The sequence below is a fragment of the Mastacembelus armatus genome, chromosome 15 (assembly GCF_900324485.2).
Source record: "Mastacembelus armatus chromosome 15, fMasArm1.2, whole genome shotgun sequence".
Taxonomy (NCBI): domain Eukaryota; kingdom Metazoa; phylum Chordata; class Actinopteri; order Synbranchiformes; family Mastacembelidae; genus Mastacembelus; species Mastacembelus armatus.
In genome coordinates, this window is record NC_046647.1 from 11,232,252 (window position 1) to 11,253,484 (window position 21,233).

General features: G+C 39.3%; 2 protein-coding genes across 6 annotated transcripts in view; one reads left to right on the forward strand and one right to left on the reverse strand.

The window, feature by feature from the left end:
• fam135a (family with sequence similarity 135 member A) lies at positions 1-15,293 on the reverse strand. Of its 4 annotated transcripts, none has more exons than XM_026308985.1 (22): positions 15,063-15,293; positions 14,557-14,604; positions 13,030-13,159; positions 11,727-11,806; positions 10,749-10,888; positions 10,001-10,071; positions 9,706-9,879; positions 9,258-9,384; positions 7,945-8,098; positions 7,370-7,447; positions 6,920-6,969; positions 5,868-6,026; positions 5,644-5,717; positions 5,345-5,499; positions 3,279-5,217; positions 2,996-3,156; positions 2,819-2,910; positions 2,520-2,617; positions 2,109-2,260; positions 1,855-1,965; positions 1,633-1,746; positions 1-1,163 (listed from the first exon to the last, which is right to left on the reverse strand). In XM_026308985.1, exons 3-22 carry the CDS (start codon positions 13,104-13,106, stop codon positions 958-960), a joined length of 4,212 nt encoding a protein of 1,403 aa, XP_026164770.1. In that variant the 5' UTR covers positions 13,107-13,159; positions 14,557-14,604; positions 15,063-15,293; the 3' UTR covers positions 1-957. The 4 variants fall into 4 exon arrangements, with proteins under 4 accessions (XP_026164770.1, XP_026164768.1, XP_026164769.1 ...); XM_026308983.1 differs by having other exon boundaries at positions 14,557-14,608; XM_026308984.1 differs by lacking the exon at positions 14,557-14,604.
• col9a1b (collagen, type IX, alpha 1b) overlaps positions 14,228-21,233 on the forward strand; it is a 17,478-nt gene continuing 10,472 nt past the window's right edge. Inside the window, exons 1-10 of one of the 2 annotated variants that reach the window (XM_026308988.2) lie at positions 14,228-14,317; positions 16,244-16,317; positions 17,194-17,280; positions 17,622-17,754; positions 18,057-18,453; positions 19,238-19,321; positions 19,909-19,929; positions 20,305-20,367; positions 20,471-20,506; positions 20,615-20,677. In XM_026308988.2, coding sequence (XP_026164773.1) covers positions 16,263-16,317; positions 17,194-17,280; positions 17,622-17,754; positions 18,057-18,453; positions 19,238-19,321; positions 19,909-19,929; positions 20,305-20,367; positions 20,471-20,506; positions 20,615-20,677 — 939 coding nt within the window. In that variant the 5' untranslated portion in view covers positions 14,228-14,317; positions 16,244-16,262. Of the gene's footprint in view, positions 14,318-15,557; positions 16,070-16,243; positions 16,318-17,193; positions 17,281-17,621; positions 17,755-18,056; positions 18,454-19,237; positions 19,322-19,908; positions 19,930-20,304; positions 20,368-20,470; positions 20,507-20,614; positions 20,678-21,233 lie in introns of those variants that run through there. The other variant, XM_026308987.1, reaches the window with a different exon arrangement.

Below are 21,233 nucleotides of genomic sequence, written 5' to 3' on the forward strand. Positions count from 1 at the left end.
TTCATAATACGCGTATTTAATGATAGAGTATGATGCTATATAAACAATTGTTGAAGAAACTTTTTTTTTTTAATTCCAAGCAATACTTTCCAGTTTTAACACATAAATATTTACCAAATGATACCAACCAAATATGTTCAATAAAACAAGTTAATTATTACCAACATGTGCTTTTGATGAACCATGATCATTGCTTAAAACCCCTGTAATAAAATGTTATGTTGTAGGCAAAGCTTTATTCTCCCAACACCAGGCTGGGTAATGTGCAGAATGTTGCAATGACCAGGAGCAGAATAAAGTATTAAGAGCAAAGCCAAGGATGCAAAGTCTGAGCAACAATCTTATTTCAAATGCAATCTTTGCCTTTAAAAATGATGGAAAATTGTTAATAAAAAAGTAACTTGTACAAATGACCATTTTCAGTACAAAAGCTTGTAAAATGCAGTTGTGGTGCAAATTAATGCAGTATCTCTTAAAACTGGTGGAAAAACATTTGCAATGGTGAGGACAGTATGTGCAGACTTGACTTGGGCCAGCTCACCAGAACAGCCATTTCCATGTTTGTAGCAGCTACATTTCCAGTTCAACATCTAAAATGAATGAATCAACTTAACTTGGGGAAAATAATAATTATATCATAATTAAAATTAAAAACATAACACTTAAATAACACTGAAAATATAGCATATGATGTGGGGAAATCATTTCCCTAACACAAATAACAAAAAATGTCTAAAAAGTGATAGTAGAAAAATAAAAACCACTAACTCCATATCCACTGTATCCCCAATATAAACATGAAACAAAAGAAATGTTATTTTGTTTATGTCCTTGAAAAGTATATGTTAAAAACCAGGTAACCATCCAAATAACATGGTAAGAATAAGGTTTAGATGCAGTGAGGTATTGGCTCCACATTTCTCTCATCCAGTCATGTGTTTTGATTCTGCCACAGTTCTACTGAAAGAACTTGAGGCCGGCAACAAGGAAAAACTTCTCCAGGAAGATCTCAGAATCAAGGACGGCAATGTGGGCAGCCCGGCCAATAAGAGAGTTGGCTGTGTTGGGCAGGGCATGAATGACATCATATCGAACTAAATTGCAGTCTTTGTTCTGAAGTACTGGTAGCAGCAGGTTCTCAATCATCTCAGCATACACAGGACCTGGAATAAGCAAAAGTGAAACATGCTGAACAGGACAAGGTTTAGGCCATTTGATGGTCTTTGGTTAATTTAAGTGCAGAACTGTATGTTGTCATAACATTTGTAGACAAAATCAGGCAATCCTCATTTAGTTTAGTTTAGATTAGAGTCATTTTTTACAGATTAGCTAAAGAAGGAAAGGAAGGAAAACAAAACCAACTGTAAAGAATTAAGAAAATAAAGGAGGGACGGAAGGAAGAACACCCTCAGTCACCCTCTACAAACTGCACTGGAAATTGCAAATAATAAGGAGAAGCTGTACTGAATGGGTGAAATATACCCCAACACTTGGCTGCAGCCTGGTGTATCAGAGCTCCTTGGACTGGGCTTGTTCTGCTTATTTATTCTTCTCCAATTCAAAAACTGAGCAACACCTGGATTCACTAAAAACAAGTTGTAACATCAGTATCCCCATCCTGCATCAACTCACCTGTTTGCTTGTCCTTTAATGCAGTTTTGCACATTTCTATTCGAGCAGAATGATAGGGGACATAGCGATCCTGCAGTGATCCCACAAGCACTACATTCTTGAAATACTGCAGACCTTAAAAAACAGATCAATAGAAAAGTTATTTTCACATACATTTTGAAACATGTCTGCTTAGGAAAAGAGATTTAAAAAAAAAAAAAAAAAAAAGAGAGCAAAGCTAACCAGATTTCTTGCTGAGCTTGTAGAGGAAAGTTTGGCGAGGATCAGAGTGATCACGACACGTCAGTTGCAGAAGTGACCCTGACTTTTTCCACTTCTGCATGAACCAAAGGCCTAGGAGCAAAGTTTGACAGCTATTTAATATCATCCACTACTAGAAGAGAAATAGAACACCATCATAGAAACTATAAACTGGCTGATAAAAAGAAAAACTAATGGAATCTCTTCCAATATCCATTAATTGTTTTGACACTTACCTGTGTTGACCAGAGCAGAGCTGTTGTACAGTGTGCCCAGGTGAGGTCCAGAGAGGGAAAGGAAGGTGTGAAGTCTGCTGAGGTAACATTTAAACCTTGGCCTGGTCAGCACTGAACGAACTATGAGGTTCCCCAACGAATGACCCACAAAGCTGCAAATGAAGAAGACAGAAATTTACAGGCTATAAAGACATTAAGATGTAGCTGTTCTACACACACGTTTAGTGTGTCACATAAAATTTAAATAAAATTTTACCTCAGCAATACAGATGATGTGAGCTTCAAAATACATACATGGCTAAAATGGTATGCATCATTACAGCCACTTTATAAATCAGTAACTTATTCTTGAATTTGTTTTTTCTTAATAACCCCTCTTATATCATATTTTAGTAGAGTACAACATGGTACCTTATCTTTGCCACTGTCAGGTTGTATATCTGAATATACTGGATTATTTCATCCAGCAGTCGGTCTGTCATTGACTCAAAGTCAGCAAAGGTGTCATTCTGTTAATGAAAAGAGCAGTGAATGAACAAGCACACAGTTACAAATTGTTTTGTGTGTTGTGTTACCTCATGAAAAACAAATCCAAGACTATAACACATAACCCAGTTTACCCATTTAAACTAACCATGGATTTTTCACTTCATTGTAAAACACGTAGAACTGTAATTTTCTCACAAAAACCTGTGTCCTCATACACTGACCTGGTTCCTCTCAGACATTAGAAAATCTATACGAGCACCAGGCAGTCCAAGCTCCAGGTAAGTCTTCACGAGTCTCAGGTCTGCACTGTTTCCTGCAGCATTTAATTGAATGGGATTTTTGAACACACACAAAAAGACCAACAAAACAAATTTCCTCTGGAAGATAAAGTGTCCTACCATCCAGGCCGTGGACGCAGACTATGAGATGGATGCCTTCTTCACAGCTTTCATCTTCCTCCAGACTGAAATAGGGCACAGTGGATGCCAGCTCAGGCACCTCACTGTACAAGAAACCAGGGAGCCTTAGCTGCTTCATTTCTTCCTTTGCCTTGATGAAGCTGCACAATAATTAATGTGGTACATGAATATTAATTTGTAGTGTGTGAAACAAAACAAATATCTCCATAAAGTTTAATATTAGGTGGGATTTGAGAAAAATTATTTTTGCTAGATGACTCACGCTTTCATCTGTGGTGTGGGTGCACATTCATACCACTGCAGACTGGAGGAAAGGGAGGTGGAGGGACATGGAAGTCGTCCCAAGCTATACCCAACACTGCTGGAGGCTAGGTTGGAACAAATTGGTGCTTTTGATAAATCCTGTGATTCATGGAGGTGGCTGATGCCAAGCTGTTCAAAAAGAAGACTCGTCTCTTGAGCAGCTGCGTCCCCAACCTCAGTTTGCTCCTCATCAGGAACTCCATTCACAAAGGCATAGCCATCACCTTCCTCGTAGTAACCATTCTCAATCATTTCATGCTCTGTCTCATCCTCATCCTCCTCAACCTGCGGCCCTGTCTGGATTCCCAGTTTGATAGCAGATGTTTCTACAGGGCTGATCTCAGACACATCTGTGCTAGAGCATGAGCCAAAATAGTTCTCTACCATCCCACGTTTTACCATGTCAGTGCTACTAGTGGCAGAGTTACTGGAGGGGCAGGCAGTATGGGGTTCACTACGGGATTCTTTAACGGTCCCAGAGCCAGTTACTCCCTCAGGACTAAGTTCAGAAATAGCAATTAATCTGGAGTCAGCTTCCAAGTCGAATGCAGGTTGTGTAAGTTGGGCATCACTTACACCAGTGTCAGGGTTGCAGTCTGCAGTGATGGTAACTTTGTTAGTGATATCCCCAGAGAAGACTACACTCTGCTCTTGCACCAGCACACTGGACTTCCTGGCTCGGACTTCAGCTCCACTGGAGTCCCTAGAGGAACCTTCACCCTCATCATCTGAGGGCAAAGAATTAATGGATGTAAGAGACGACTGGACTCCACTGACACCACTGGTATTTTCTGGGCAAAGAATTTCTCCTGTCCCAACGGGCTTTTGCAGAGTGCTTTGCTGAACAGGCCGTGGTGCAGGACTAAGGGGGGGCCTCTCAATCTGCGAGGGAGCAACACCTGATTCAGTAACACCAAGTGGTGCACAGGTTTGTGGTCCTGGAACAAACTGAGTGGCAAAAGAGCTGGGCTCACTCTCAATGCCAGAGTCTGAGAGGCGAGACGAGGCACTAGGGGCTCCTGCATCTGGTAGCCTGATACAGTCACTCCTTACCTGTACTGAGACCAGACAGGACTGGCTACGCTGTGCAGACTCTTTGCCTGGCCTTTCAAACACAGAGTCCACCACAGACAGTTGTGAGTCACATAGGTCTGTTTGGGTTATCTCAGGAATATTACTAATTGGAGAGCTCTCACTCTGACATGACAGATGAACTGTCACTTTATCCCCTTGGTATGGGTCTTTGTTACTTGGCTTTACTTCAATTTGCTTCAGCCCAGCAGACCATGATGGCAGCTTTTGGCCACCATGATCAGCTTGCTCATCTTGGTTGGTTGGTTGGTTGCATGTAGCAATTGCCCCAGTACCTGCCTGAGGATTATTCTGTATGTCCAAGTTTGTAGGATTTTTGAAGAAATCCTTTTGACAAGCAGCAGTAGTTAAATCATCATCTACAACAGAATCAACAGCACTGTATCCAGAATGCACCGATGTGGCACCAGAGTCAAAAACAGAACTGGTATTAGTCCTTAAAAAACTACTTGAGTCACCCTGCAAAGAATCTTGTTCCTCTTCACCTTCCTTGTACTTTGTGTTGGCATCAGCATATGGCGCTTTGAGGTTCTTATAGCCCACTAAAACTACAGAGTCTTTGGACCCTTGCCTAATCAGCTTCTTGGAGTTCTCAGCCTTAGAATTTTTCTTCAGTTTGACTGACTTTCCTTTGGACTTAGGTGGTGGATCAAAGTTGTCTGGCCAGGTGTTATCCACAGGGGCACACCGAGACTCAGGTATGGAATTGGCTGCTGCACTGCTTTCCTTGAAGTTGGGCTTGTCTGTTTTACTAGACACTGAGCCAGTCCTTGTATTATGCATTCCTAGCCAGGGTCCATCTCGATCTTCAGAATCAAACAATGTTGAACATTAAAAAAAAAGCAAGAGATAACAACATATCTGGTTTTAAAAAAAAGCTACTGACTGCACATCTAATAGAGCAACAATACTGTGTTACTGTGTGTTACTGACCCTCAGTGATAGAATCCAGGTATCGATCTTCAAATATAATCGGCAAGGAGCTAACATCACCATCTAGGTCTGCACATTCCACAGGAAGTGGAGGCAAAGACAGGAAGTAGCTGGAGCTTTTGATAGCATTAGTCATCTGCTGGTGACTGTGAGCACTGATTGAGGGGATGAGGGGAAAAAATCATTAGCGTCTTTCATACTTGGGCTAAGTATTTTAGATAAGCAAGTACTGACACCATCCTGGCAACTTTACTGCAACACCATGTTTCACAATCCAAAGGAATATGCCTGAAACTTACTGTAATTCCTGATATGCCAGTGCAGATTGTCTTGGATGTTCAAGACAAAAGAAAGCCTCAGCAAACCTCCTTACCTGTGATAATACAATCAAGATTCAGACAATAGTATTGCTCAGAGGTTTGGGTCCAGTTATGAGTTAGTTACCGAAAAAAAAAGAATTATCATTGTTCAAGGATAACTAGCCAGAATTGATTTCTAAATAATTACTGAAATTGCAACTTACTCTTAGTGTATGGTGATCCATAGATAATAGGGCAGCAACATGCTCCTGCAGGGACACCACCTCTAGGAATTGTCCCCAGAGAGCCATGAGCAAAGAGCAGAGCTGAGCCAGGTTCATATTTACCAGTTCAGCCAGTTCGTCAGGGGACTCTGCTTTTTGCTACAATTATAAAGCCACAAGTCAAGCACCACTGGGCGCAAGTGTATATCAGCATAATAAACAATGGCAGCTGTATTCAGCCCTAACAATAAATAAAATCTGACATTGCTTGATTATCAAGTGAAAATCACATAATCATATGAACCTACTTGAAATATCCCATTGCAATGCAAGATAATAAATGTATGTTTTCATTGTTTTTTTACATGCCATTCTACCAGTCATGAAATAACATCTAAACACTTGTCAATCAGCTTACAAATTTTCTAGCAGCACAAATGATTCAGTGGCATCTCTTTTTCCACAATTTGCACACACAACTTGCAGCCATAAAGGATTATTCCTAATGACTACAGTTATATGTGTGATAATCAAAATATTTTAGCTTCAATATCTACCAAGAGTACATCCCAATACAACCTACAACTATACAAACTTTTTTTCTGTTTTGTCTTTAGAGGACTCTGAGCTCAGTTAGCTTCATTATGTTTCGGTCCATCTTGTATGCAGGAAGAGACCCAATTTTTATGTGTCAACGATAAACACAGTCTGTAAACCATATATGCAAACACAAGCAAAAAAGATAACTGGCATGCCCACACATACCTAGAGTATGTGTGGGCATGTCAATTATATTTCACAATTTATTTAACAGCATGATTGTGGACTTGCAACAAATCAGGATTTTACTCAGGCCCTCCAGTCATAGACACATTCATTCAATGCAAATGTTTCACTTTGCATCTACTGCCTCTGCCATGTTAGTTAAACCCTTCTGCCCCATATTATACAGTATGCAACAATTTGACGAGGTGCTGACATGTTGTTTCTTTCAAATAACAAAAAATAAAATTGCACATTGCTTCCTGAAGAAGGCATTCAATAGATCTTACCTTGACTTGTTCACATAAGTCAGCTAGACGGGCCTCTAAATCAAGTTGTTCTGGGGAAGCAGACAAAGAGTATTACTAAGATTCACTTCTATAATCTATAGCATAATTATGCTGAAGGTTTTAAGAAGAACCTGTAAATGATGTGAATTAGGAAGCAGTGTCAGACAGCGCTCGTGTCAGAAAGTACTTCTAATATTGTACAACCAGAGACATACAAGTTCTACAGTAACATTGTGTTACACTGTGTATTTGACCAACTCTTAGTTATAAAGATGGAAAGAAAGACTGAGTAATAGTGAAAAGATGACAAAACATCAGTTTAGGTGTATTGTCTCTGGTATGTGGGACAAAGAGTGGACCTGATGTTTTCTACAAGAAGGAAACTGCAGTGAAGAGGAAAAGGGAGAGAAAGGGAGGCTGATTTGAGGTACTATAAGGGTTGGGACATACCTATGTAGACGTGCCTTTGACATCGGGGATAGGGTCTTCTGAGTACTCTCTCATATAGGACTTGCATGCTGGGCTTGGCTAGTAAAATTGCACATATAGGCATATTTAACCTTTTTATTATTTAGTTATCTGGGATGCGTTAATATCTGCCCACTTGTGTGCATTTGGTTTGGCAAGCCATCGTTACAACTGTGAGTTATGTTTGGAAGCTGTTACAGTTTGGATTTGCTCTTTTGCTTAACAGACTTATCTTCTGAATATAAGTATGATTTTATATAATGAACTAAGATTAGTTTCTCAGAGTTATATCTCTAAATGAAATTCTTGCTGGTCTTATTTAAAGGTTACAACATGTTAAATGTGCAAGGGTGAAATGACATGAGAACAGAACAAACTTGTAATATGCAACAAAGTAATGCTGACAAGACAAAACTGTGAAAATTAATTAAAAATGAATCAAAACATGTGCTGTATACTCATGAGAAGACTTGCTTCTTTTAGTAAGTAGTGATTTAGAATTGTTTATTTACATCCCATTGTAACCACAGTTGATATGAAGCCATAGTGCAGTATACCTAGTTCCATACGATGGGAGGAAGGCAGGTCCTTGGTAATGGAGGTGAAGTAGCCAAAAAGGCCCTGGTAGGCTAGTAGGAGACTGGAGCAAAGGTGATTGTGTAGGCTGAAGGCATGCTGCAGACAGTGGTCAGACACCAGGAATGTCCTGCCCTGAGGGATATTGAGGACACAGATATGATTTTATTCTATACACAATAGTGCAGCTGTTCAGGACATTCTAGTACTTGTAAACATTTGGTTTGTAGACTCTGCAATGAAAAAGACAAACTCTAAAGCACAACAACACAATCTGTAATAATTTTGCCAGTTTAAGCCCAGATAAGCATTTGCCATTAAACACAGTGAGTGGTCACAAACGTAATTTAGAAGAAAACTGTTATTGCAGTGTCCTTACACCAAAAAAGGATTGTCAAAACAACATGGTTCTTGTACAGCAATTCAAAAACGATTTCTATATAGCAGCATATTCACAGAATTCTTCTACAGGGAAGAAAATGGTCCTAAAATGCATGCCAATGCACACTCTGTGGCTCATTACTATGGTGTTATGGTAACCACTACATCCCTAAATCACAACAGATGAACCTGAAAGCTATTTCCAGACAATTATTTTGTAAGCAATATCTACATGGAAATGCTTTGAAATGGCCTCTGCACAGATCCCTATAGTGAACTGAAAAGTCACTGATGAGGTGTTATTCCCCAGCTGCCCATTAGTTTCACTACTAACTTACTAATTAACTACAAGACTACCTGGATTCCCCTTTGGGGATGAATAAAGTTTATCTTACCTTATCTTAGTTCATGCATCAAGGAGCGATGAGGGGAATTACCTATGTTCTGTCTAAATAACTCTGGTACAATCACACTACTGCATCTCAGGCACAGCTCTAGCTGGCAATCTTTCTCTGTCAGGACAAGCCAATTACTCCTGGCCAAATGTAACAGTGGTCTTACAGCCTCCTCTGCTTCTGTCCTATCTGTCAAAACTCTGACACATTTCCCCATACCACAAATGCAATGAATGTAACACACCATTCTACCTGAGGTACTGTCATAGCCATGTCCATGTAACGATCAAAGCCTGTACCACTGGCAAAGAATATATAACAGGCTGTTTTTAAATCAACTCAACCTCATATTTTTAGATTTCCAGTATTGTTTGGGTTCCTGATTTGCTTTGGGTATAGCTTTAGTTTTCATTTAGTCTGATCTAATACAGCAATACAATTTTTAAAATACATTTAATAGCATGTACAAAAAAAGGAGATTGACTTTTTTCTTCTCTATAAAAAAGGCCTTTACTTACGTCTGGTGATACTTGCTTGACATAACTGCTGCCAAAAACCACATTTTCCAAAGGTGGGATGATTGAGTCTTTGCTCTGTGCTGGAGTGTTGCGGTTAAGCCATGTGGTTTTCACTGGTCGAGGAAAACTAAAAGACATAAAGTGAAATCAATTTAAGATAATGTCCACAAGAACTTTATGGGTCTCTTCTATTTTTTATTCACTGTGTTGCATTAATGTCAGATTAAAATTCTGCAGCTTTATTGTTTAATTTAGGTGTAATGTTAAATGTATGTAGACAAGACAAAAAGGTATGGATTGGAATTAACTGCCAACAACAAAAGTAAATAACATGATGCAGATTAAAGAAAAGGTCCCAACACTTGTACATGAATGTATACTGAGCACAAGCAACAGCCCTCTTTCTGGGAGTGTCCGCATGTTTTCTTGGGTTAGGTAGCAGTCTGACCTGATTAAGGGTTGATGTAGTGCGACTAGGGAGGCGTGGATGGCTACAGAGATGACTGACAGGTGGAAGTAGTCAAACATGACATTGATGTGTTGGTGGATGCCTCTCTGAAGGCTAAAGTGCAAACGAAGTGTGCGGCCACTGATATTTTGTAGAGAGCTTGAATCATCTGACCTGTGGAAATTTAAAAGGGAAGACAGAAAACCTTATTAGTGCCTCATTGGCATACGAGATGCAAATACCACATTCACAAATACTAATGCAAGTAGATGCAGAAAAATGTCCCAACACCTACGTGTAATCGCCATCTGTGAAATATAAATCCAAGAAGAGCTGGAAATCCATGTCATTGAGGGACTCGTCCACCTGAGGATTTTGAAAAAATGGAGACTGTCAAATTTAGAGCCTATATGTAAAAGTACGGTACATCCCAAGCCAATCTGCAAGATCTTTCATAAACCTATCCAGGTGTTTATTTTTTTAATTTTTATAGTATCAGTGCTAATAAAGCTGGATTATGTAACCTTCACCCCGAGGACACACTAGCTGTCAAAAACACTAAAATGCAACCCTGTCACAACAGATTCTCAGCACAGTTTTCCAAGCGAGCAAACCGAGGACTGGCACAAAAAAAGTTACATAGAAGCATGATCTTAATGTTAGTCCACTGTTGCGGATTAACAAATAAATCTCTTGGAATTTATTTTCAGCTGCACGCTTCTAATTTGGCAGTTGTGGTCATATGGATGGTTAGAAAAAAAAAAAAAAAAAAAAGACTACAACAAAATTTCCAACACAAAACAACTTATTTTTCTATTGATTTTACACAAATTCTATAGGACACATAGATGACCATTGCAGAAAAAGTATGCAGACTATATTTAGCTTTTAAACAAACTCATGAATTGGAAGTTAGCAGAAAACAGTGGCACCATACAGAAAACATCTAATACTGTGTACTAGCAAGCAAATACACAAAAATAAATATTTTGAACTGGGACCATGAGCAAAACAAAAAAAAACAAAAAAAACAAAACAAATACCTTCTTCTCATCCAGCAGCATCATCACTTTGAAGAGGAAGACATCATTGACCACAATCTCTTCATTCTTGTAAAGGATCTGAAAAGTTTTGCTGCAGATGACATCATCTTGGACTGAAGCAGGAAATGCCAGATCAGAGCCTAGACAAACAACACTACAATTAACTGTGTGTAAATAAAAAATAACAACTCATCTTCTTTGGATGTTTCTTGTACCTGTATAACCTTTACACCTGTATAACATTTGTACATGAGTCAATAACATTCTTCAAACCTCAACCAATTATCTGACAAGGTATATCTTGGGTGTAGATCGAAGATTAAAGTGTAGCGGTTTCCTATATACTATAACTACAGAAAAATAGATAATGAAATTTCCATTTTATTTTCTATTTTATGGAATTACACACTGTTTTTTTAATAACTTTGTTGATATATGAAACAAAGAAATTAGTGCATTGCGCCAAAGCAGCAGTGCAGGTCTCTAAGCAAGCAGGTGTGGCATATGCACAACGCCTTACAGAAATACTGAGAACATAAAATGGCCAGTGAGGTAAGCATTTCCCTACCAGTTTCCTGCCATGAAAACAGTAAGTAAACCAAATCTGTAATAAACATTTTCTCTGAAACAGCACTAATGCCTGAGAGCTGTAATGAAATTCAAAAAAAAAACATGCAAGTCTGTGTGAAGTATTTGTGAATTATTTTGCATCACCTGCATTTACAGGAAAACAAACAGCCCTCTGATAAGAAAAGGAGCAGTGTGCCACTTCACATATACAACCTACTGAAATGTTAGGTCAGTGGCTGTGGAGAAGTGAGGGGAAAGCCCTTAATGTTGATCAACTAGATCCAGAAATGGTACCTGGGAAACTATAACTATAAGATTGAGTATAGATTCGGACTTGTGCACATGAAGATGAATTGTGTTAAGAAGGAAAACAATCTATATTGAACACATCTTCAACAACTCTGTTACCTCCTGGGTGAAGCAGACTGGTCTCTACTTTATGTGGGACCCGGGGTGGCACTTTCAGACTGGCACGAATCTGGTAGAACCTGAAGACGCAGACACATTTTTAAAATGAACACAAGCAAGTAAACCAGCACTGTTAGCTTGGTCTAGGGGATAATTAGAACCTCTGTGGAAGGGGAACAAAGCACACAGGTTAGCTACTAATGCCTTGACTTGCAAAATGACACTACACCTTAAATGAATAATGAGCACTTTATTTTTCAGTCACTCATGTAGTAAACTATAGCTCTTAAAGCAATGATGAATATGGAGCACACAGCAGCAGTTTCATCCTATCCCAGTGAAGTACCTTTACACTGCGGTTGTAGAAATATTTTCCAGATGTTACAGACCACAAATGTACAGTTTTGACAATGTGAATCATTTTTCCTCCTCAGTTTTGCATGAAACATGACAAATTATGTGTTTACTGGATGCCATGCTAGATGTCTGCAAAAATAAAAACACAAACTTGCCAGAAAAATAATGAAAATCACACACACTATATATAAAATGGGACATATCATTCCTAGTTTGCGGAATGAGGGCATAGAAGACAACAAACCACAGTGCCACAACCAGAACTATATCAGCAAACAAGAAGAGTTCTTGAGCAATTTAACTAATATGGGATTCTTGCTTGTTTCCTGTTGAACAGCATAAAAATTAGTAAGTGACTGATACATGTTTTTAGTGTAATACTGGAATGTGAGTCTCAAAGTTCTATCTATAGGATATTATACTCAATACGCCATGCCAACCATAAACATAGGTCAGCTAAATCATGCTTCTGTGACAAAATTATATAACCTCTGCTGATGAGACATTTATGTTATAACATTATAATTTATAACATTATAGATATTCCAAAGCCAAGAGTCCTGAATAAAGTCGATTAACCAACCTGACTGCCAGACCAAATGTGAATTTCCTGCACTACAATGTATACTGAATTAAAATAATATATATTTACTATTTTGCTCTCTCCATAGCACTACAGTTATTAATACCCATTAACTTTAATTCAGAAAAGAGAAGCTCCTCCACACGTGGCAATGCAGTACTCTTCACATCTATGTTTATTCCTGGGTACTTTTTACAGTCACTCTAGACTTTTATACTTAAATCTTTACCTCCAACATTCATTAAGTGTTTGCTTTGGCTAGAAATTTCCTTGATAAAGCATTATTAACTTACCACCTACTGGAAAGCCATGCCTAAAAGGAACAGACTACTAAGTTTGTAGAGTCAATGACACAGTACTGACCCTCGTTGGAAAAGATCCACATTGTAGAACTTGTGGAGCTCTACAGAAAACTCCACTGTGGCCTGGACTTCAGTCATCTTGGTCTCTACAGGCAGAGGTGCCTCACATCATCTTGGATACACTTGTAAGCCTACAGGCAAAAGTCAAAAAATGATTTTTCAAATGTTGGATTAAAGCTAACAGCTTTTAGTAAATTTAAAATATAGTATTCCCACTACAGACATAGATGTAAATACCAGTCTAAAACTTCCATGTATTCCTTGGTAGTTAAAATATCCCCTTATGTCAATAGACAGACAGACAGATTAGGTAGATTAGACAGACAAATAGATAATATTAGAAGCCAGTACAATATATAAATAAAAACATCAGCAGCAGTCAAATGCCAAATTTAACTGGGGTGACAGTATGAAGTTTACATCTGGCATTGGAGGCATCCTATCCACTGGGCTGAATTTCTTAACAGCCCAGATAATTATAGCATTAGTGAAACAGGGTACAGGAAAGAAAACTACAAATATCAGCACAAAAATAGGTATGAAATACAATATCATGAATTTGTAGTGTTATAAATAAACACAGAAATCCCCAATTTATTTAAATGCATTATTTTTTTAAATTGAAGTTGATTTTGGTCATAGTAAGGGCAAAACAATCCTGGCAAAAACAATCATACAGACGCGCCCTAAATTAGTCATGCATGAAATTAATAAATCATCCACAGAGAGGCAATATGTCATTGTGTTCATGCCAGTGAAAAGCAATATGAGACACAAAAGGCCACCATGAATTTGACCTGGTTGACACAGTTGTGTGATGCAGACCAAATCGTACCAGGCTATGTTAATATCCAAATATGCCTCTCTCACTGAAAGAAGTGATATTTAAAAACTCATTTAAAAACACTACATTACGCTGCGCACAGAGGACATACAAAGACAGCAGCAGTTAAATGAATTCACCGGCTGTCCCCGACATCTGTATGTTTTAATACTGGCATTAATACCTTTAATTAGACCTTGAAATAGCCACTTTGTCATAGCTTTAAAATCAGTCACACAATTTATTAGTTTGACAGACAACTGTGCAACTCTGTCATATGAACAAAGTGACCAAGTGCAATTTATCCCTAACTATTAGCTATATCAAGACAACGACAGCTGCTTCTGTTGAGCCTACTGTGAAATTAAGCTGCCATGTCTACAGTTATGACATGCAAAGTAAAATATCCCCGACGGCTACCAGATTTAATCCAGAGATATGTAAATGTTTACGCAAACAACTCTTGGTAAGTATGAAAGCCAAGGAGCGCGTTTGCATTTATTGTCAACAATATAAATCCGTGATCCATGAAGGTCTGAGGGTGTAACATTACACTGTAATAGCTACTATTATAAAATGGTACGATCTTTATAATGTTGAAATGTCAGTAAACCAAGTAGCTTCTCGGTGAAGTGGCTGGGGCTCATATACTATCAACCGTTAGCTTGTGTATAACCACACAATAATAACAAAGTTGTCACTCACCTTAACCAAACTCGGGAAACTACTGAGAAGTTAAGGAAGTGTTGTCAGCTGCCTGGCATTTACGTGAAGAGATTCAAAGTCACCAAAAAGTAGTTGAAATAAAAAAACATCTAGTCTTAAGGAAAATACGTAGGAAAAGGCCTGACGAGACATCGATTGGGGTTTCTTCTTTTGAAAAAAGGGGAAGCTTTGTGAAAGAGCCAAAAAGCCAAACCAGTTTAGAGACAACAGTTATAACTTAGCTACACGGTTTTGAAGCTATTACTAGAGTGGGCGAGGTAATACAGGTCCCTGGATTTAGGCTGAATCTCGGCAAGGATTTGGGTTTACAGGTGGAAGCTACCAAAACATTTTCCTAAGGACCAACGGGAGATACGTAATATAACAAAACACAACTGAAACTGAGAAGTCCCACTCGACACAGAGAGCTAGCAGTCACCGTTAGCGTAACGTTAGCCACCCACCGAGCAGCTGTTAGCAGCACAGCTAATGCTAACGCTACTTACCATAGCGCTGGGAAGCTAACGCTCGCTAGCTAACCAACGTTAGCTCCACTTTCTGCCCTCGTCCTCCTTTCCACTGTGAAGTCCTGACGGAAAACACCACTCTGCTGACTAGTTCACTTTCCAGTCTCGCTAACGTTATGGTGGAGACGTCCTGTAAAATGTTACACAGAGTAGACTGGCTCTGTGTGTCGCTAACCACCGAGCTAACCCAAGTGTAGTCAAGAGCTGACAGCAGGCGCCGCTTATGAACATTTAACTGCGCGTTACTGCACATACCACAGGCGCAGCTGACACGCACATACAAAACTGCCAAATGAAGCATCATCATCATCATCATTATGGTTGTTGTTGTTGTTATTATTATTAATATTATAGTTGTTATATAATCCAAGTTGTCTATGTCATACATCTAAAGTTGCATGATGGCATTTTCTGGCACTTTATGAGATCAAATTGTATGAAAGTGTGGGCAAAAAGATGAAGATAGATTTTTTTTCTGCCTGCTGTCCTGACAGAGCAAGTACAGTTTGAATTGCTTCACTACTTGCTTTCTGCTGTCTGTATACCATGCAGCCATAGAGATCACAGAGAATGTAGGTCCCTAGAGTGCAAAGCAAATAAAGCCATCACGTGGTAACATTATATTTATCACAGACAGGTTGCTTGGTATTACTTACAGTACACATGAAAATAGAACTACCAACAGGATACAGTGCTGTGATTGTGTAGTTAAATATTAAATATTAACATCAAATCGAAGGTGGGTACAGGAGAACACTAGTGGGAATTCCAAATTGACACTGTGGAGACTGTTGACCCACTCCCCCAAAATAAATGACAATAGTCACGCCTATAAGAGACCCCTCACTGTGACCTAAGGCTTTCCACTCATTCTGAAGGAAAAACTGTTCAGGTCATTGTTCTCTCTGGAAGTCAATTTGAAGAAACATCCAGCAGCAGGGTTTATTTTATTTTATTTTAAGCTATGCAATGGGTGAAATCAAAAGGTAAATAACAGAATTAATAGTAATCTTATGAGTAATGTTCCATGTAATTGATTTCAATATTGTTTAATTCTTCACAGGTTTCTATATAGTACAAGTTTAACTCTATTGTGACAGCCATATTACAAATACATTTTCTCACTCAAAATGCATTTGCGGTATGTAATTGCATTCCAGAAATATCCTTCTGTACTCAATGTGCTGCTGCTATGTGATTCCACAATATCTCTGCACAGGACTCCATTCTAAGAGTAAGTAGTCTTTAAGGCTGCATATGGCATTAGTGAGATAATGATCACAAAACAAGAAAAAAATACTGTAATGTGAATATTTCATTTTTTAAAAACAGTTCAACACTGTAATGATATCCCTACTAGTTAGTATTTGTCACTGTTGTTCCTTTTTGTTGAAACAGTTTCTGTTGTGGCATATGTTCTTCTTACATTTTGAATAATTGTGGCATTTTTTGTTTCACATGTAGTGAAGTCTGTGGAGCCTTATTAGCATTTCATGTTGTAGAAATGCTTTATAGTTGACAAAACCTGCTAGCGGACACTGATCAATATAACACACTTATTATATAACACTGTTTCTGCTGCACCATGAAGCATTTAGATGATCTTCTGTTCCCTCCCTAAACACTGCTGCTCTTTACTATATATCCTGCTCTATAGCAGCACTAGCAATTGTGGGTTACTGAGCCCAACTGTGTGACTGTAAGGAAATTAAATTGTGTATTAAATGTAATCCATTCTTAAATATAATAGTGGCAAAGCATCAAATATAATATTACAGTATCAACTTGGAGTCATATATTGAACAGTATCAGATGTTTAATGCAATATTGGTGCCCCACTTAGAAAAAATACAAAGGAATTATCTGCTGTACTGAACTATTTATTCAAACTTGATAAAGACTAATTTCCTGTGAAGATGTGTGAAAACAGGCAAATCTAGGGCTGAAGTGTTAAAGAGGAAACCACAAACAGTGAGAGATAGCCTAATATTTATTCAAGGCAGTGGTGCAGCTTTTCAAACACTGAGCTTTTATTCCCTGCCCAGAACACACACACACACACACAAACACTTTGCCTACTAACGGATTGCTTTCTGTTTCCATCTTGCAGCTGTGAGATTTTCATCTCAAATTGGTATTCATTTGGAGCAGCAGTTCATGTGTCCTCACATCAGTAATGGAGAAGATCACTTCCCAGGTGGATTCACAAAACTAAGCACAGTTTGCTTTTTTTATCTGCTTAGCATTTGCCATATTAAAGTGCAACTTAAAATATAATGCAGATGCTTAAAGTGCAACTATAAATAGCAATCTAGTACTATTATTGCTCGAAAAACTATAAAAACTCGATACCATATGCTTTTACACTTGACTGCAAAAACCTTTCTCTCTGAAGGGATGTTTTAGAAATATCTTAACAGGCTTATAAAAACCTAGGTCACTCATGATAGAGAAACTTCAACTCAAGATCCTGGGAGACAGTGCAGGACCACTGCACAAATGTTGTATTTAATCACTCTTCTGTCCTTGTATTCTTAGGATTTTATATTATGTCCCAGTTCCACATAGCTGAGCTGGCAAGAAGGGGCACTGTTAAAACGGTTGCTGGTTCATCTCCTCAGCATGTTGCTTATCAAATAGGCCCAGCGTTCAACTTCAGAATCAACACAAGGTGAGCTCAAGGGTGTTTTATGAATGAACACTGACACCTTGTGGTTGAGCTAGTTTAACGCCATTACCCTGTCCATGGTCCTGAACATCAAAGACATGTCTCTTCATCCATTCTGTAATACAACTTAAAAGGACAATACACAGATAGGTATTTTATGCAGTGAAATCTATTACATGACTATTATTAACGGAGTAAGTTATCATTTCGACAGAGGTGGCTCACACAATGAATGTACAGTAGTACTGCTTTTAAATTCATAATGTAAACAGATGGTTTTGTAATGTCCATCCCTTACTTTTCAGATCAGCTTATCCGCTGGGACTGCCAGAAGAGTTTGCATTTGTGGCAGTGCTGCATATGAGTGGCAGCACCATAAATAAAAACTGGAATATCTGGCAAATGCAGGATGTGGATGGGAATGAACAGCTGGCAGTCCGACTCAACGGGGGGTCGAAGTCTCTGGAGTTTACCTTCACGACGATGGACTCCGGGAGCCAGAGTGTTGATTTCGGGCCTTTGGTACTTCTTTTCAATGACCGCTGGCACAGAGTCCTGCTCGAAGTCAGCAGGCGCTCAGTTACACTTTATGTGGACTGTGTCTTCATCGGGTCTCAGAACATACCATCCCGACAGAAAGTCAGTCTTGATGGCTTCACCTTGATAGGAAAGCTCAAGGACAACCCAGCGATGGCAGTCCCGGTACGTCAACCAGGCTATACCAGTGTTTACAGATTTTTGCAACGGAAACAATGCAGTAGGCTACTAGGGTCTACCTAATACGGCAGCCTGCTTAAATTCACCCAGCAGTTCATCATGTAGGTGGCAATTACGTTTCTCAAGCACTTTAGTACAGCATACACACACACACACACATATATATATATACATATGTGTGTGTGTGTGTGTGTGTGTGTGTGTGTGTGTGTGTGTGTGTGTGTGTGTGTGTGTGTGTCAGAAGGAAAGACTGTCATGTGTGAAATTTGTGAAATCATTTATGGGCAGGGTGTCTTCAGCTTCATGAAGCCTGAAGGGACCATGGCATGTTGGTTGGCTGGACAGTTTTAGTCTGTCTCTCCGTTCAGGCTTTATCGACAAATATGTGGAATTTGTTGCAGGTTGTGGTGAAGAATTTGAGCTGTGCACAGGCAGACCACCCTGCACTACCGCACCGGGCAACTCAGGTGCAGGATTTCGAAATGTGCGCAGCATATGGATTAATTCACCACTTGTGCCCATATTAGAAGTCATTGCACCATATAAACATTTGGCTCAGAGTCATGTTTCGATAACGGGTCCCCGACTGTAAATAATGTGTTGTGCAGCCATAGCCTGTTTTCTATCTGCACAACATAGGCAGGCAGACTCTCTAGAGACACACTGACATTACAGGGCTGTAGAGCTTTAATAGCCTATTCCGTTTGTTCCGTGATGTGTTATGATGTTATGGTGCTAATTTATTATTCTTTTTTTTTTATTTAACTAGTTTGAACTCCAGTCGATGCTGATTCACTGTGATGTGACGCGGGCCAAGGCAGAAACCTGTCGTGACCTCCCAACCTCGTCATCGGTAAGGATGACAATCCAAACTGTCTGCAGTCTGAGCTGTCAGTTCTAGGGAAACAGTGTGTTTAGAAATCACCAATCTGTGCAAGTAATACTATATTGTATCTTTTGGCCCGCTTGTCCCCATAGCCCCTCGTCCTCACAAGCGATTTAAAATAAAAAGTGCATAAATAGTTAGGATCATAGCGGAGGTTAAATAACCCGCTGATCCTGCCTATTGGTGGTGTCTGCGGTGTGGCCCCTCCCCGCCGTGTCCCCTCTTCCAACTCTCCAATCCCTTCATGTTGCCAACGACTGAATGAATATGCATGAGCCCCCGATGACTATGGGACCTCGGGCTGTCCAGATAGCTGAAGGGGATTCAGTTGGGTTGTTTTGTCGGGGGCTCCTTCAACCCAATAATTCCCAGAGAAAGGACTACAACTTTTTCCTTTCCTGCCCTCGGGGAAATCATGGCTCGAGCTCCCGGCGTTATTGGGCCACTTCTGGTGTTGCTCTTGCAAATTGTCCTTATTTGCTCCGCTCAAGTAAGACTTATCTTTTTCTCTCTCCCTCTTTCTCTGTGTCTGTTCTCGATGTTTGTCTCTGTAGACTGATGTGTCAGAGGTGCAGGTGAGTGTTCAAACAAGATGCATTTACAATTGTGACGAGACGCGGACTGTTTTATCTTGGAAATGTGTTAAAGCTCTGTCCCTGAGAGTAGTGAGGTGTGCGGCTTTTGTCAGCGGTTTACTTTGGAAAAATTCCTTTTGCAAAGTCTTATCTATTGCTGATGGATTTCTGAAAGCAGAAACCACCTCCAGGCTGTAAGTTTATTTCCGTGTGTCCCAGTCTTGTCTTGCAACATAAGGCATGCACCTGTTCTCCTTATATGGTCTCTGCAGCAGTATGTCAATATATGATTAGGTTAGAATCGACGGGGGCATTTTTTGGAAATCTAAACTAAAAATGTCTAGTTATATTATCATTTCTTATTGTTTTACTCAGCGGACTGACGGGCCTTCTGGCCCCCCTGGACCTGCAGGTGTCCCAGGAATTGATGGAATTGCTGTAAGTGCTCTCAGTTCTGTAACATTATTCCTATCATGTGCTAAATACTTTGCAAGTAGTTCACCTTTAGCTCTCCTTAAAAGATTGACTATCTCTATTTCAGGGGGAAAGGGGAGCAGACGGAGAGGATGGTCTTCCTGTAATTATGTCATTTAATCTAAATATAAAATGATGTAGACTTTTGCATTGCTTTGTGTTGTATAGATTTTCACTGAATTGTGTGTGTATGTGTGACATTTCTTTTTAGGGACCTGATGGAGATGCTGGTAAACCCGGCTCTTCAGGATTACCTGGGATTCCTGGAAATGACGTAACTAGATTCTGTTTTATAATTTGTGGGGGGAGATTATAAAGTGTGATCCTCCCACCATAAGGGTAATCTTTTTACTCTTTAGTCTTGAGCAGCCAGTGAAATATCAGGTGTAGTGGCCAAGTTTAGGGAAATGTGTACAAAAATGTAAGGAATGTATTAAACAGTTTGAACAAATCCTAATTTCCTTTGTGAAAGGGTAGGCTGGGCCCCAAGTGTAATTAACTTTGGCTCTTTTCAGGATGTTAAGGAGACTTAGGAAAACATCCTACAATATTGACGCTGATGATTAAGCCCACTTTAGCTTTGGATTTATTCAGAATGTGTTGTTATAAACTACAACTGAATGCATATGTGTTTTGTATATTACCATTCATTAGCTGTGCCTTAATATATCTAAAGATTTCTGACAACAACAGCAGCTTTGTTGGCTGGCCCCTCTTCGTATCTCCTGTTGAGAATCCTCACAACAGTGTGGAATGATTTCCTTAAGTGGGCTTATTTGAACTGAGCCAGAGGAATGTCGCTCACTGCCGGTTTTCAGTCTGAGAGTTTT

Excerpts from the sequence above, each read along its gene's own strand:
- fam135a (XM_026308984.1), bottom strand. The coding sequence starts at position 13,106 with ATGACTGAAGTCCAGGCCACAGTGGAGTTTTCTGTAGAGCTCCACAAG. Across the intron at positions 6,027-6,919 it reads ACTTATGTGAACAAGTCAAG|CAAAAAGCAGAGTCCCCTGA; the intron begins GTAAGATCTATT and ends TTATAATTGTAG. Across the intron at positions 1,747-1,854 it reads CAAGCTCAGCAAGAAATCTG|GTCTGCAGTATTTCAAGAAT; the intron begins GTTAGCTTTGCT and ends CTGTTTTTTAAG.